This window comes from Diadema antillarum, unplaced genomic scaffold, assembly GCF_040938485.1.
Source record: "Diadema antillarum isolate AM-2024a unplaced genomic scaffold, OU_Dant_1.0 seq00001496_RagTag, whole genome shotgun sequence".
Classification (NCBI taxonomy): Eukaryota; Metazoa; Echinodermata; class Echinoidea; order Diadematoida; family Diadematidae; genus Diadema; species Diadema antillarum.
In genome coordinates, this window is record NW_027272233.1 from 5994 (window position 1) to 24433 (window position 18440).

Below are 18440 nucleotides of genomic sequence, written 5' to 3' on the forward strand. Positions count from 1 at the left end.
CATCCTCGTCAAGCTTAGCTTATGATGATGGTCCCCTGCATTTCATTTTTATCATTTCCTATTGCTTCCTTTCATATATGATATTCGTTCTTGAAAAAAAGAAAAGAAAATGTATGTAAGATCCAAACGTTACGAATATTAGCTGTGTAAATGACTATGTAAGTATTTTGTTGATTTGTTGATTTGTATTGATTTTGAAATGCAGAAATAAAAACTGAACTGAACTGAACTGAACCTCTAATGATCTCCAGAGGTCAATGACCTCAAATTATCAGAATTTTGATATTTGGTGCAATTTGTTGATGATAAACATAACGATGTCCTAAAAATTCATTTGTGTTACAACTGAATCGTTTTCCTATTCCTCAGATCAAGGGAAATTATTTACACGTCTCTGCCTTTGACCTCTGAGGACTGTGACAGGTCAATGACCTCAAAATATCAAAATATTGATATTTGATGTATATTCAGTGGTTAACTGTATACCTGGTGTGCAATCATGCATTATGCTATTAGCATTTATACTACAAGAAGTGTCTTCTCATTCCACAGAACATTGGTCATTACCCTGTGTATATCCAACTTTGACCTCTAAGGACAATGTGAGGTCAGACTTTTAGAATATCACTAAAAATTTGTGTAGGATTGCAAATATTGATGTTTGGCTTCGATGGTTAATAATCCTAAATGTTTAATCATGTACAAATCACGCCTTGACGTTATAATCAAAGTATGTATCCACATTCCACAAAGCATTGGTTCATAGTAACAAGTCTCAGGAATGTGAGCGGTCAATTACTTCAGAAATGAAGCTTACGTGTCTTCAGTGATGGCAGTGACCTCAGATATAATATTTATGTTTGGGTTAGTTATGCAGACTAGCTTGCAAGAAATTATGTGCAACATTATCCAATTTGCACTGGACAAAATTTGTACGCTTAAACATGGAAGGTGGGGAGGGGAGTACCATATTTTGGGTTGATGCTTAATAGTTTGTGAACAGGCATATGGCAAAGTCCCTTGAACTGGATGAAAGGGTGACAGATGCTAACCAGAAAACAACAAGCCCACCTCATCAGATCAGATGTACGTCACGAGTCAAACAACCCGAGTCGTACAGCCCATGAGTTACGCAGCCCACGAGTCATACATCCCGTGACCTAAACACTAGATGAACAAGGTCAATGAGCTCGACATCAAATATAATAGGCCCACAAGCTGTGCGGTCCGCGAGCTCGACACTCGAGGAAAACAAGGCCCACGAGATTAATATATGTATTACATCAGAAAGCTTAATCCATTCAGTTGAGGTCTTTGTGGACCTCCCCCTCCCCCCATGTGTCGGACTCTTATGGGCCTGGTTTGCCTAAGTGTCAAGCTCATGGGCAATGCTACCTAGTTTCGAGCTGGCGGGCCTGTGTTGGTCAGTGTCAAGCTCGTGGGCTGTATGGTTTCGGTAAATGACTCATGGTCCTGAAGCATACAGTGACGTCATGGACCATCTGGAAAGCGACATACTGTGAGGCATAACATGCATTCCACATGAAGCAACCCTGTGTCTTGCAACTTGCTATTGTCATCCAATTAAGTTTGGGTCATTACGTCAGGCAATTTTGGGCATTTTTTCAATGACCTGTTTAGGAACCTCAATTCCAAATAGGAGTGGAACTACTATTTACTCTAATTGTCTTCTTTATGCTCGATACTCCTTAACACTTGGGCCTGGCCAAGAGTTGTGCCCCCATGCCCAAATATTGGTTGTTTCCACTAATGGCCGCCATCCGGTTTGCATCCAATGTGTGAATCAGGGTACGCTGGCAGCGGGTAATATCACCTGCATGATCCGGTTAAGACTCTCTGCCAGCAAATGATGATTTAGTGTAACCTGCTGAAATTGGTCTAGATCTATACCCTCGATCTCTTTCAAGACAGGGCAGCATCTGCGTCTTCAGTGAAGCACGCGATTGAGCCTACGTACATTGCACAGATCGGCACACAAATCTCCTCCACGACTAAACTGGATAGACATCCTGAGGTCAGACCAGCGTTCTTATAGGTGCACAGCCACTGTATGCGATCATCAGAATCTTCCAATGGCAATATCTAAACAGTTTGGGTGAAGGCAAGCTTGTCTCTATGATGAGTGCATTGCACATAGAGTACAGGGTGCACGAGATGATAAGAAAGCTTCTTTTTGACTCGCGGGATAGGCTACAATCCTTTCTCAGGCAGAGGTTCTGAATTATCGGGTCGTGCTCAGTCTGCACACAGTGAGCTGAACACCATATCAAGTATACGTGTGTAATGATTGTGTGTAATGATATGGGAAAAATGCATGGAAAAAATCAAAATACATGTTTATTATTTTACGTGGAATCAGTTCCTGTCTGTTGTCTTGGAAGAAATGCATTAATCTTGCAATGTTGTTGTTTATTATTTTCCCTCTCCATCACGAGTATATATGGAACGTGTTGATCAAAGTTTTTGTGATGTCGGAAAATGCGAGGCTGTATTGCAGGTGGCCTATTGCAGGTGGCCTTCAATTTGTTTTTCACAGTATATTGGCATGTTTAACAGACTGTAACTCACCAAGATGCCTCTTGAAATGTTTTGAAAAACTTCTGCTTGACTTCTGCTCTGACAGGGCGCTTCAACATCTCCGATGACACCAGTTGACTGTTTGGAGTTTGTAATTGCACTCCAAATTGGCGTAAACCAAAGTTTTGTCTTATCGTGACTCATAGTTTTTCCTAATGTCCTGCTGCTCGCCGGTGCAGTCATGACAGTCAGATCCTCATCACATTCACAGCGTAGGTCTATGGTGCATTCAGCGTCGTTAAAGATTAGTTGGTTGACTTGGAGGGGGGGGGGGGGGGGGGGGGGGGGGCATGATGTACCAAGAAAGGGGAACTCCTGACTTTATCTCTGTAGTCTCCAACTATTCTCAAAGTTCCTCAAAATTCCAAAATACTCTGCTGCCTTTGCTTCACTACATAGACTTAGTGTGAAGCCGCTCCCACTGTGCTTGCCACTCTAACTTATTTCTCGGCTGAGACATGTTTTTTTATAACTAATTTACTAACAAACTTCCTTTCCCTAAAGCATTTCATTGGCTCAATCTTATAATGGGGTGTGGCGTTCACTAGAAATTAATTCCTAACTGGTCAAATGTTCAATTTGCTCCTCCTATTCGTTTCTGTGAAAACTCAATTTTCTATGATTCATCTCCAATTCTGATTAACTCGCCCACTCTCTTTTAGTTTCTTCATTCACTTGTTCTCTGTAACCACTGGTAAAGACTTTATTGTTTCTTGGATATCAAAATGATAAACCAAATGAATATTAGTGTCCTTAGGCTATGGCAACCAACGTCATCGTTGTTCTGGGTCATTACCCCTGAATTTGCCTATGGAGTTCCTGTTTGACCCACTCCACTAAACAATAAATGCTAAAATAGAGGGATAAATTCTGGCAGGAGGGCCACCTTCCAGCTCAGAGGGTCATTTATGTTTGGGGATCAGAGGGCAAAAACATGTCATCACGTCATTCCCCGTAATTTGGCGCGGGGCTTTGGGATGGAGAGTGCTGACCACTAGCGCGGAAAGTAGCCAACATCAAACTCATAAATTCCTATGACCATAGAATTTTCTTGGAAGAGGTGGTTTTGACCAAAAAAAGAAAAGAAAAAAAAAGAAAGGAAATAACTGGAAGGAAGATAAACGGTTTCGTAAACTCCAAGAAGGAGAAAAGACTGAGCATATATTGACCTCACAGGGTGTCTAGGAAAACGACTGCAGTGTTCTGTTTTCTTTTACTCTCTATCCTATTCTATTCTATTCTATTTTATTCTTTATTATAAACATGTGCTAGTAGCCATCTGGGCTACAATTGTGTTTGTTTTGTACATCCTCTAAAGATCACCAGAGGTCAAAGGCAGAGCCCTATCTGTGCTCTTTGGAATGTAAAGACAATTTCTTGTAAAACATGTATGCTTGTTTTGTACATCTTAACCATGTTTATCATTAACTAATGGCACTACAGATCAATATTATGATATTTTGAGGTCATTGACCTCTAAAAGGTCACCAGAGGTCAGAGTTAGAAACCTGTCTTTGCTCTTTGGAATATGAAGACAGTTTCATTGCAAAACAGATATGCTTGTTTTGCACATCTTAACCATGTTTATCATTAACTAATAACATCACAGATCAATATTATGGTATTTTGAGGTCATTGACCTCTAAAGGTCATCAGAGGTCAAAGGTAGAAACCTGTCAATACCCTGTGGAATCAGAAGATTTGTAGTACAAATGCATATTTAGTGCAGCGTAACCAAGATCTAAGCCTATCATTCACAAATGCCTCCAAACATCAATATTCTGATATTTAAAGTTCATTGACCTCTGGAGGTCATCAGAGGTCAAATCAGGCTTACCTCCTGATCTTAAAATGAATCTTATGGTATGTACTAACACTGGTGAACGTTTCATACTTTAGTCAAATTTTGCACAATTCTCATGATTTTGAGGGTTTAACCGCTCTACTACAACGTGCAGATAACTCAACTTTGTTTTTACGGAACTATTGGGCTCCTATTCTGATTTTGAATCCTACACCTACGTAAACCATACACTGTTCTCATTTCAGACGAAAGTGTACAGATACGGAAGCTACTGTATAGTTGGAGCCGCCGCCGGTTTTCCACTTCAAGCACGGTTGCTGTTTATCGACATCGACATCGTCAGCTTCAACTAAAGTAAAGAGAGTTCTACTTCTAGATTTGTTGCAACAGAAGGTGTATTTAATCATCGTGCTCTTGTAGGTGTTTCTTCGTCGCGAGATCGAACTTTGCTGAGATGTTTGTCTTTGCGCCTGAAATTTAAATTACATGTAGGTCATCGTCGAGGTAGGGCTGGACACATCTTGTCATCATCGTCGTCGTAAACAGGTAGGCCCAGGGAAATCAGGAACATGTAAATCTTGTCTAGCCGCCGATCGAGCTCTTCACTGAGCCAAGCTGGAACGAATTCACTGACATCGTGGCACCTTTCCAGGCCATCATCCTTCTGATCAACGCCACCAACTTGGAATATGGAATAAATCAAAATTTCTATAAATGTAGGCTATATCGAACGGATCATCTTCTCATCTATGTACTTTTTAAACCTATCGCCTAGACGCAGCTTAACTCTCCTAATCACGTAAGTGAGTTTCAGTTACTTAGTATTGGACGTCCTGGCTCTATCATTCTCGAATCAAAGTCTAAGGACTAGCAGACTTTCAGACTAACTCTCTAGTTTTATCACACATCGGCGGTCTCTCGCTATAGAAATAGACAACTCTGGCCCCGGGCACTATAGAACCCTATTATTGAACAGTTTGCTTTGATTTTCGTCCAATTGTAAATTGGTTAGCTTTATTTTTTAAATCCAACTGTAAACAAACGCATGCTTGTAACAAAGAATAAAATGAAATGATCACGATCAAATGTTGAATTTCTTCTGATAGAATTGTAGTGCTAAATAAATTGGGAGAGAAACGAATACTTTGCAGTGATTTGTGTGCTTTTGTGTTAGTTGTATAAAACTGAAATTATATTTACATTTTACGCTAAGTTAAAATCGTTATTCTAATCCCAGGAAAACTGATGTACTTATCTATTCATAATCATTATCTACAATTACAAGTCATATCTAGAATCATAACATCTTTTGACACACGCCCACTTTCTCCAAAATCTGCATAAGCAGGAGGGAATCATTGCAGAGCTGATTCTTATATTTTGGTATTGATCACTACAAAGCATACAAATTACGCCAGTGATCGATGATTCTTCAAGACTGCTTGCTAGACTCTAAATGTACGCTTTCGTTTTCTTTTCTTTCTTTTCAATGATCATGGAATGCCGTATCATGTTGATATGTACTTTACATTTTGCTCTGGGTAGAAAAAACAAATAAGCTTCATGTAAATCTGTTTATCAAATTTGATGTGAAAATTTGACATTTGTGAAAATAATTCCTCATTTTTGGCTTCCCATAAAAGGTCGGATTAATGACCCCGCAAGTCATGCGGGGTTATTTTTTAAATGACCCCGCAATCATGCGGGGTCATCCAGAAATGACCCCGCGACGGGGTTGAATTCTAACCCCGCCGGGGTTAGATTTTAACCCCGCTGCCGGGTCATTTTGGGTGACCCCGCAATGCGGGGTTAAAGTGACCCCGCACGGGGTTAGTGCATAGTTGACCAAGTATGCGGGGTCATTTTCAACCCCGTTCGGGGTCACTTTTAACCCCGCATTTTTTAGAGTGTGGATATCAGAACACTTTGTAAAACATAACTTTATTCAAATTAGATATAGAAATAAAACAGGACAATGCTGGTAAGTGGGTCGTACGTTACACCTGTTTTCATTTTCATACAATGCCGTTCAATTTTCCAAGTAGGAAAGTTTTATTTTATTTTATATTTGTGACTACGCTTTCCATGAGAGAATTGATAGGACACAAACTTTGATGCCATAGAACCTTCCAATACTGATACAGTACGGTATGACCCTATACGTTATTTTCTCAATTCGCTGGCATTTTCAATCTGTCATTATGTCGCACTGTGTTATTGATATACAGTGATGACTCTCGGAAAGGTAGTGGTTTCATGTTAGTTGCACGTGTACTTTTTCAGGGAAACATCGTTACAACGAGGGCCTAACTACCCCCCCCCCCCCCCCCGCTCAAAACGATGACAATAAGCCACTTCGCAGTTCCACTTTGCGCATGAGCAGAAGAAAGGTCATTCGTAACAACGAGCATGTTGTTTGTTTGGTTTTTTTAAGCATCTGTGATGTAATGATTATTCATGTAATTTCTGAACCACTCAAAGGTCTTCCCAAACGTGTCATGATAATTCAATTTGCAAAGAAGAATTGGTCAATCGTGTCGAAGCCCTTGGAGAAAGCCTTGGAGAATTCATCAGAAAAAAAAAGCTCACTTGTAACAATGGAAGTTTGTATTCCATGCACTGTTTGTGTTTATTAATTCACACGCAGTTATTTACACACACGCACACACTACACACACATACACACACACACACACACGCACACACTACACACACATACACGCACACACTACACACACATACACACACGCACACACTACACACACATACACACACACACACACACACACACACACACACACACACAGGTATTCCATTTCGGCACGTTGGATAATACATATTGAATATATCAGCACAATGATCTGTGGAAGCTCAAAAGTTTTATTTGAAAATCATATCAAAATGAAATATGACAGTTGTATTATGCCGACACCACTGAAACCAGGGACAGATAATGTGATAGGAACAAGACCACACAGTTTAGGGTTCACACGGGTAAATAATTCCCCATAGAGACGTGTGTTAAAATTCAAAATTCAAAAAATTCTCTAAAAAAGCTGGGAGGAATGAGGTGTTTCATCTTCACTAACCTGGACAAGTGAGATATTTCCTTTCATCAATCAAATTCCCAAGGCTGGTTCTTCAGCTCAAACTCTGTCCAAGGGCCCGCAAAGCCAGACTACGAGTTCTTTTCACTCAAAATATCACATATTTTCTGTACATGCACCCAATGAAACATAGTCCCTTGAAATCCCATGAGCAAAGCTTTCATCTTCCAACCAAAAAGCAGTTTGTAGAGGAATTCATACTCAATATCTGCAGCTATTCAGTTTTTTGCCAAACTGCATTATTTTATTTTTAATCAAAATTTTTCTTCATTTATTTTGGTATCTTTGGTACGAAATCGTGAAGGGATCTGGGACATTCCATTTTATTTACAGGTGTGAGCCCTTTAGCTAGATTGTATACGATAGTTGTTGCTGGGTGTCCGTTTGGTCCCCATCCCCCCCCCCCCCCCCTTCCCATTTGTTGTTGTTGATTGCTTGTTATTCGGAACAATGGACAACAGAGGTCATACAGTACATAACACGTTGCGCATACTGTGGTGAGTGGTGATACCTTGTGCTTATCACATTATATAGGTTCACCTGTACTGCACTGTACTAGCTTGTAGATCGCTGGGTATACAGTCATTGCATACACACACCGCTTACACTAACCAACTTATCAAAGCATATTAGACGGCAGCCTTCGAAATATACTTAAATAATTATCAAACTAAATTTTCTAATTTTACTAAATTATTAAATTTACGGTACGACCTATATGTTGATACATTGTATTTCTTTGTTAATTCCATCTATAGCGCGGGAAAGAAACTCTACAACAACTCGTGATATCGGAGTAACAGAGCAAAGAGAAAAACGCAGCGATACTAATGTTTACCAATTTACTACCGTCGGATATTCATCTTTATGAGATCTCTTACCAACATCGCAATAACCTGATCTTCGAGTAATGATATCTGGGTTCATACGAACGTGTGGGAAAGGCAAGGAAGTTAGGAGAAGAAACAAGAATCTCTCCTTTGTACCCATGCTCCGTGCCGCTGAGAAGCTACGTGCTCTATAGCAGATGTAACAATAAATTGCTTTGACAAAAAAAGGAAAAAAAAAAGAAAACTAGATCTGTCGTCTTTGGGACACGATACATACATGGTATAAGTTTGAACTTGATAGGCATAGCACTTTCTGAGCTAACCTCTGCACAACTTTTGGGGAGAAATAAAGAAAGAGGAAGAAGAAGAAGAAGAAGAAGAAGAAGAAAGAATCCGTACAGATACAGAAGGTGATCCGAGAGGATACTCGGATCACCTAAAAAAAAACAAAAAAATCTGTTAGAATATGCACCGTTCCTCAATCACAACACAACAAACGAGCTGCAGTATATTTGCCGTCCCTTTTAGCGTTTTTGGCAGCAATTAATTGTGGTTCTTTGTTACTGTAAAATTCTCAAACACGCAGAAACATGCATTTAGCCAATTACATAATCCACAAGAGTTCACATTCAGGTAAGCATGTACTTAACTTGGCAAACAAAATTATGCACAATATTATGTGCGCATGATGTTAACTTTTTCTATATTTATTTTTTTTTCAGGATTTAAAGAAAAACTGATAAGGATTTATTCCGATTATATTACCAGATAGTTCCGTACAAGATTTCAACATTCCATTTGAAGTACAGCACAAAATTTCTACAATCGAGATCCTCTTCTCTGGCCTTCATGTCAAATTTCTATATGGAAGAGAGGCTTAAATGCTAAGCATTTAATTGTCACACTAAAGAAGCTACGCATAAATTTGCACAAATAATTTTGGGAAGAGATTCCACTCCTCTCACCTCCCTGGGTAGGGGGATACAATAATAAAAGTGCGTCTCCGAATATTTTAGAATGCTTTCAGCATTCTGAACTTCTGTTTTGTAAACTATCCATTTCATGTCTGCTACTATTTCTAACAACTTAGCTATCTAATTTAAAGACAGTTAAGTAGTGTACAAAATTTATTTTTCGCCTAAGTAATGTGAGGTTATGATTTCTGTGTTAGGCAATATCTAATCACAAAATTATCATGAATACATACTTGAATCTCTTTCTCTCTAGTTATCTATCACATATACACACACGCATGCACAAACACACACTCATACATGCATTTCACCTACAATACCATCGGAGACCAGCCCTGTGTATCAATAAAGAAGTAAGGCCTATTTATTTTTATACATTCTGCTTTGAATTAAAAAATAACTATTTTATGATGAACCAAAAAGAAAAGAAAACAAAACGGTCCTATTAAAATGTGAGTCCCATCTTTTATTAGACCACTTTGTTTTGCTTTTTGGATACCTCATCCATTTAAAACCAATTTTCATCAAATAAACTTTCAATCCCTCTTAGAATAGTGTATATAACTCATATTTCATATTAGTGGTTTCCAATTATCTCGCAAAAAGTGAGAACATGAATCCCCATCTCAACCAAAACTATACTATCCCTTTTAAAGTGCTTTTTCCAAAGCTGTGCTTTCAACTACTAAAGTCCTGAGAGTCTGCACGAGTGTCAGTTGCGGGTGACATGGAGGAGGTTGGAGCAGGGGTTGGGTTAGACCTGCGTCGCATCTCGGAGCTACTTCCATCATCCGTGGCGCCCCCGCGGGTCGCGCAGGTCAACCCCCACTGCTGGCGCACGACCGGCTTGCGCACGCAGTAGAGTAGGAAGATGAAGAGGCCCTGGAAAGCGTTGAACACAATGAACAGGGTTTGGATGACGTCAACGAAGACATCGAGCAAGAGGAGGTATCCGATAATCCAGGTGAGACCGAGCAGCACCAAAATGGTGATTGCGTTCTGAACGCGTTCAATGGTTTCGCGACGCTCAGCCTGCTTGTCTTTCTTGACCTTTCCGCCCACCTTGGTGGAGAGCGCCAACTGGCGAATGACCAGGATGAAGACGATGACGTTGATTAGCAAGATGACCGCCACTGGGATGAGAAGACCGCCTACTTGCGACCACAGGTCTGGAAAGCACCTTTGTAGAAAGAGAGGAAAAAGTGACGGTATGTTAGATTTTGGCTGGTTCGGCACAGGATCACTGTTGCTCAGTTGATTGCGCAGTTGATACCTGCTCGATGCTGTGGTGTAGGGTCCAGAGCCCCTGGTAGGGCCTACGTATTACAGCTGGAAATTAATATAAAATGTGTAGCAGCACGAGATCGACAACAGTAAGAGATTATACATGTATTAGAGAAACACGAGGTTGACATGTCAACAGATCTAACCTGCAGGTGCACTATCTATACACAAGAAACAGAGAAAAAAATCCCGCATTATGTCCAGTTAATATGCCATATTTTGCCATTATGTTTCGCAATCACGGACGCTCGGGAAGACAGTTAATGGTTAATAATTGTTCCTTCGCCACCAATGCCAGGGCTGTTCGTGCGAGTTAAAATCTGAATCATGCAAACTTCAAGGCACCTTCCTGCTTTAATGTCTTAGAATGTCTATTACATAAAAGCAGGAGACACTCGTCTTGATCAATAAGAACAGTAAAGTGGTCTTGTACGGTGGATGCTGAAGGTCCCTAGCACCTTTCAGGTGTAGGAACAACAATCAATAAAGTGTAATCTACTTTATCCACATGTTACCGCAAAAGAAAACCATAAAAGAGTATAATATCTGACAAACAGAGACGGTTTCAGGCCAATCAAATGACACAAAAGAAAATGATTATAGAATTGTAAAGCTTTTGATTTTGCTTGATCGTTTTTATACTTTTATACTTTTTATATATGAGTTTTTGTCTTCGCTTTTTTTTTTTTTTTGGTGAGAACTGAGAAATGGGAAAGGATAATATTCTAGTGAATTATCTAGTAATGTTTGAGAGTGTATATGAAGCTTTTACATGCTCTGCTAACTCGACCTTGCTATTCCGAACAATCGACTTTAACACAAAGAGGAGTACGTGTCACTTCAAATCACCCGCATTTTATTGCTGGTAGTTATAACGACTGTCCAATAATACTTACAGGTTGTCCCTCACGTAGTCGTTGCGTGCTATACCGCCGTTTACGCCGACTACCGCGGCTGGGATCCCTGTAACACCAAAATGGTCAGAAAATAGGGTTCAGCTGAATATTATCATTTGAATATGCCAGATACCACACCAGATACGAGAGTGCAAAACAAGACACCCTATTTACCTCTTTATTTTGCAAGTGTTGCCCGCAGTGATTGACAGAAAAATGTTTTTGAAGCAAATATGTTTCACTCATTTAGCGCGACGTATATCCCATCAATATTTTGGGAGGATAAAGGACTATGGTGGTGATAGTGGTGGGTGATTGGGGAAGGGGCTCCCTAACACCAAATTGATATCGCGAACGTGGGCTTTCTTTTGCCTTAATAACATAATCTTAAGATCTTTTCTATTCATCATTACATAGTAGGACTACTGTCATGTTGCTTGCGAAATATCTTGAAATTTGTCCCACAATCTGAAGGTAATATTGATAATGACAATCAGTCATGAATATAACTCTTTTTAAATATTGTGTGGTATACCCATTACGAATTTCCATTCTTATTTATAGGCCTACTCCTTTATTCTTCTTACGTATACTTTCTTGCCAAGATAGTAATTTTTAAGTATTTTTCTTCCCGATCGAAAATATCAAATGTAATATATCAATAAAAAGGTCCAACACGTATTATACAGAAATCGTATTGATTTTATAGAAATATAGGAAAGCCGTGCATTATAAAGATACTCGAACGAATGCTTGACACCCACGATTCAATAGACATAATGTTAATCATTTTTACCTAGTGCCTTAAATAACCAAAAAAAATGAAAATGTGTGGAAAACATCATAAAAAATAACAATGTTCATAATAACGAAAGAGGAGATCGACACCTGTCATCATTGCAAGTCAGCGGAAAGAAATTCGGAAGGAAAAAATCTTAATAAAAGCATAAGAAATGCGACGATCAGAGGAAAAAGTTAAAACTTGGACGATTTCTTAATCTGCAATACAGTTCACTCCCGTTATAACGAATATTTAACGAAATTCTCGTTACAACGAAGTAAAAATTCAGGTCCTAAAATTAACATCAATATAGGCCTATCTTTATGTAGGCCTGCTTTACTGTTCGACTAAACAAACTGTCGACGTAAAGAAAGAAAACTGCCAGCCCCGAGGACTTCGCTATAACGGGAGTGCGCTGTACTGTGGTTGTTGTAAGTAGGCCTAAAACGAGGCCAATTTCATAAAGCAATTATAAATGACCAGAAATAAATCCTAATCACAACGGCGTTTCAATTGCCTGTACACTCTGAATATAATGTGACTTAAACTCAATAGAGGATATGATATTACTACTAATTCACCCCATGCCACGAGGGACGCTTTCAGCAAATAGTACGGCACGTAGGTGTTAAAAACACGGACAACAATGAGGTAGGTGTTGTAGCCCTCTACACCCATCCACGCAATGGATGACAACATAAAGAATTGAACCAGTGCCGCCAGGACGCTACACGGGATGGGATTTGCCTCGCTCAGTCCCGAGTCCAGTGAGATCATTACGACGTACGTGACGTAGAAGCCGAGCAAAGTGGCGCAGAGACAAATGAATATACGATGGGATTGCCTGTTGCGAAGTTTTCTGCATAGTAAAGGAAAATTGAACCAAATTTGACCGAAGTTGTAAATGACATCATGGACACAATGGCATCATACCCAAGAAAAGATTGGTCACAGTATGAGCACAGCCAGCCATAATCACCACAGCTTAGACAGAGCGGCCAAAAGTGTTTTGTTCCTTGCACTCGGTGGCTTTGAATAATAAATTTGCTTTTTAGGTAGGGTCCATGGTATTCCTTTAACATTATATCTTTTACTTAAATTCAAATTTTCATATACATTGACCTCCCGGATCCATGTTCTATGTCAGTAATGTTATTATCCATCCAAGCTGGATACATGGAATATGAATTATTCTATTTCGTTTTATCTGATATATTTTTTCATTGAGAAACATGAAAATAAATTGAAATGAAACTAGAAAGTGTGTCAGAATATCATGTCGGTTAAAGTCTTCTTGATGAATTTTAAAGAATAAAAATGTCAGTTTCACTTTATGTGACATGATTCTCTAACATTTTACATTCATTTTATTTTTTTTTTATTTTTTTTTTTGGTCTTACTTGTTCCAGAGGTACGTAGCCAAGGTTAGCACCAGACATACAATGGACACAGCACAGCCAATGTAGCTGAGTATGCCAAATACCCTCGGACTTTCCCGTTGTCGGATGTCCTGTAAGACAGTAATAATAACGTTGGCAAAGAGTCAGATCATTTCGCATTTAGCTCATTATACCATAAACATCTTTGCTAAATAAAACCATTTGTTGAATTCTCCCTTCACTTACTATGAGTGTTAGATAACGACTTCATACCGCCCCATGATTAAAGTGCTTTAATCGCGACGTTATGATTATGTCGTATAACCATCGTTAACGAGTATTCTATTTAAAACGCAGGTCACTCCATTCATCAAGAGAAAGTGGACGCTGCTACATTGAGTGAATAAAGTATGGATTGGTGTTTTCATGAATCATCTACTATCATCTAAATCAAGGGGACATTATGACTCTTTTGTGTGTGTGTGTGTTCGTAGATGACCATGGAACTACTTAGCTCCATGGCATGACGATGGATATTTTGAGGGCATTGGTACTGTATGTATATCCCTGCTGGAAAGAACAAGGTGTCCCACAGTGTGAGAAGCACAGTTTGAACGCAATGTGAACACAGTAATTACGAACACATTGCGAACACAGTGTGAAATCTTTCATGCTGTTAAATTTGAGTGTTTTAACAATGTGAACACATTGTGAATAATCAATTCACAGTGCGACACAGAACATTATCATGTGAACGCATTGTGAAAACAAACCACAGTGTGAAATCATCTTTGCGCACATTCGAGCGTTTTCACGTAGTCTACTATGTGACCACACTGTGAACACACTGTGGGGCACCGTGTTCTTTCCAGTATAGGGTGTTCAAGGACCTCTGGCCCTTTGTCATTATTCATTTTATCAATGGAACGATACTCCCTCCTTCATCATGCTCCTCCCGGACTAAAAGAAAGTTGCAGAGTCGCATAATATACCACAAACTATATGAATTGACTTGACTTATCATCATAAAAATAGGCGTCTCTGTAACTCCTGTATTCTCACCATAAGGATTGCGAAATTCGTGAGATGATTGCAGGAACACGCATAGTACTCCTCTCCGTTCGTAGCGGGTGCAGAAGGGAGGTTGAATTCTTCAGTCACATTGACTAGGATGCATCCATCCATCGACCAATCAGAGGTGAGGAAATCCCATGAGACGCAGGTTTGGTTGGTGATGTATCCGCCCTACAAATTTCCGCGACGTGTGTGTGAAAATACGTGTATTTATTAGTGATTTTTTTTAATTCTTTATTCGAATTTCGTCCAATACCACAAAACTCACATGCACAAAATCAAAAACAAAACATTATACAAAGACAAAATGCATCATACACAAATATTGTACAGAATGATGTCAATCTTACATTATGACTTTTTTTTTTTTGACCGAAGAAACGAAATCCGTTTTTCCTTTTTTAACGCACATTTTCGCAAAATGTCCGCAACAGTGACACGATAGTTTGCTCATGGCAATTGGGCACATTCCGAAACTTCTTTCTCGAAAAAAAATTCCTTTTATTTTCCTTCTCTGAAAACCGCCCGATTAAAAACTAAAACATCGTCAGAATAGAGTCAGAATCGATCTAGATTCCTTTTAAGAAATGAAAATGAAAAATAATAGATTATTTTTGTTTTCGTGAATCTCGAATTTTTGTTTTTCATATAAACAATATACAAATTAATTCATGACAAGATTACACAAATTTCATCACGACAACATAAACTCCACATTGTAAGCAGAGCAAGAGAGGGAGGTGGAGATAGAGAGGATGCCAGAGGAAAGATACCATTGCATATCAGAGCACTGAAAATATGAAACAATATGATAAGCTTGATGGAAACATTTGCTCTCAGAGATAAATGTTTTACTTAATCTAAGTCTTTGTCATGACGTCATCCGATATGATGATCCAACAAAGTTTTCAGCGATCAATTTTAAACATTCATGTTAAACAAACCGATTACTCGATTCTGAACGAATCTCTTTCAGGGCTGGCGCAGCCGTGGGGGCCGTGGGGGCTCGGGCCCCCACACTTTTTGTGCACCATACAAAGGAATACATAAGGTGTCATCACTTAGGGCCCCCACACTTTTTTCAACCCAGAAGTATGTAAGTGGCACTAAAATAGAAATAGATAGAGATCTTGAAGTATGGCGGCGGTAAGGCTATGTGTTTTCTTTGAAGACCTTTTTTTTTCTTTAATAACACCCGGAAATGGGAGGGGAGAGAATGAGCCGAGGACCTTTTTGTTTTGTGTGTGTGTGTATTTTTTTTTGTGTGTGTTTTTTTTTTTTTTTTTTTTTGCTTGTCAGCTAAAGAAACCCGGAAGTGGACGGGGAGAGATGAGCTGAGGACCTTTTTTTTTTTTTTTTTTTTTGCTTGTTAGCCCATGAAACCCGGAAGTGGGCCCCTACACTTTTGAAAACACTGCGCCGGCCCTGTCTTTTGGAAATAAATATAAACCGTAAGTACCTCCAAAGCGACGAAAGTCAAAGTGATTGGTTCAGCCAGGTTCTCGAGTTTTGATTCCCCGACGCTCAGCGAAATCACGGGTGTGTTTGCACTGCGGTCAACCAACATGCTCTCTCGGTTAAACCTTATCACCGATTGGGAGATGAACAGACTTGGTGTGGAATACAAACTCATGATCACCCGCACGTTCTCACTGGTGGAGTTTGTTTGGTTAGTACCAGCTGGAACAGGTGTCACGGTGCCCACAATATCAGGCGGAATGACGCTCTGTCACGGGGAAAAAGGAGGGAAGAAAATTATCCACTTTTGAGATGTGTTTGTAGAAATAAGAGCATCATCGGATTACTCTTATTCCAGTTAAAATCGTACTTCAGTAAGTCACTTACACTTACATCCAAACTATCATAATTATACTCAATAATTTTGTTCGATTGAGTTTGTTTTACGAGTATAAAAAACATGTAGACAATCAATCAATCAATCAATCAATCAAACAATCAATCAATCAATCAACTAATCAATAAGTGATTAACTACATGGTATTCCAATTCTACAAAGAAATGAATGATACTATCACGTAATCTTCATGAAAGACACTGAAAGATGCTACGACAGCAACAACTCTTGCTCGAAAAGCATCTTTTTGTAACGACAGCCAACCAGAAAGCAGCATTCTTGTCATTATACCATGGCACTTTCATTGCCATCACAGCAGAAGTTGCTGTCACAACAACGTTTTATGAATGGGTCCTGATTAGAGCCTTATATCTTTTATGGTGTGTAGGAGCTTTATCGTAATTATGTAGGCATATTATGCCACGAACCTGGGCAATACCGTCCTCCGAGCCAGAAATTCCACCGGTGGCGTTAAATCTGATTTCCGATTGGCTCAAATCAGACACGCCCTCTCCCTGAACTGTCAAGACCACGCCTCCTTGCAGTCTGTCTGGTGGAACAGACGTCACCTACAGAACAACATTCAGTTACAAAGTGGTGTCAAGTGTTTGTGTAACTACGATGACAAGTCACCAAATAATAATGATGTAACCTTTTTAAAGTTCCCTAGGATATTACAACATGGACCTATCTCAAATCCTCAATCATTTCATCCCACTTCATTACACATTGGAAATTAAAGTACCTGAATACAGATTATCTTAAATCCATTATGAACTACATGATCAGAAATGAAATGAAATGTCAATGCGTGATTTGAATAAGATTCCCACTTTTCCCCAAAAGTTATGTGTATTTGTTGTGAGAATGCGTTCTTGGAACCATTTGATATGATAACAACTCTTGCAGGAATGTCAATTGTCATGGTAACAACAAGAATCCGGCTTCCTGATTGGCTGATGCTATTGGAAGGTGCCATTCCAACAAGAGTTACTACCCTTATCTTTTTATCCTTTAGTAAACTTACCTGTTTACTCAATATGAATTTTGTTGATGTTGTTGCTGTTGTTACATGTACAATATTCTGTATCTTACCTTAACATTTTCCGGATTAATGCGCTTAGAAACATCGGTATTAAGTGCTATATAAGTGTCATTCATTAGCATTCCTGCTAGGATCAAATAAAACTATCATTATCATTATCATTATCATTATCATTATCTTTATCCTAATATCTTTTATGAAATGGGGCCCTAGGACGTATCATGGTCCAGCATACACAGTATTTGTAAGTGGGCGCGTCCATTTTGTATGAGTGTGTGTCGAAATAAAAACATTAAGGGTGATTTTACTTTTCTGATGCTCATGATGAATGCTGATTGTACCTGAACCACAACATTTTCCTCTGCAACGTCCAATGCTTCTCCGACTTCGACGTCCGTGTTCATCAGCTGCTGCTCGAAGGCGATGACGATGTCGGAGATGGCATTGCTTTCTTCCTCTGCTCTCTCGAGTTGAGAGTTTTCCACCGCTGCCACATTGCTGACGATTGTTACAATGTTTTCAGTTACCTGCAACCAGTTTCAAGAATAAAGGTTTTGCATTTGACGTTCTATTTTTTGACGTGCTATTTCACCTCGTGGTAAAACAGTGTTAGCGTGCTGAATTGCTTTATCACAAAACAGTTTGTGGAATCTCAACTGTGTTAATTCACTCCGTACATGTATTGTCAAATACACAAAGCATATCCCCTAACAATATTGTATACATTAATGCAACATCAAGAATCACCAGCACGCAAAATTAAGCATTATTGCAATGAGGAAACTGTTCCATCGAACATTGTTATCTCAAATA

The 18440-nt window shown here is 39.2% G+C and overlaps 1 protein-coding gene across 1 annotated transcript; it reads right to left on the bottom strand.

Moving 5' to 3' along the window:
• Positions 1 to 9678: 9678 nt before the first annotated feature.
• On the bottom strand, positions 9679 to 18150 carry LOC139710063 (adhesion G-protein coupled receptor G6-like). Its single transcript, XM_071622008.1, has 8 exons — positions 17969 to 18150; positions 17011 to 17151; positions 16187 to 16453; positions 14716 to 14898; positions 13675 to 13784; positions 12856 to 13133; positions 11494 to 11560; positions 9679 to 10493 (listed from the first exon to the last, which is right to left on the bottom strand). The coding sequence occupies exons 1-8, from the start codon at positions 18029 to 18031 to the stop codon at positions 9992 to 9994; spliced, it is 1611 nt and encodes a 536-aa protein (XP_071478109.1). The 5' UTR covers positions 18032 to 18150; the 3' UTR covers positions 9679 to 9991.
• Positions 18151 to 18440: the final 290 nt, after the last annotated feature.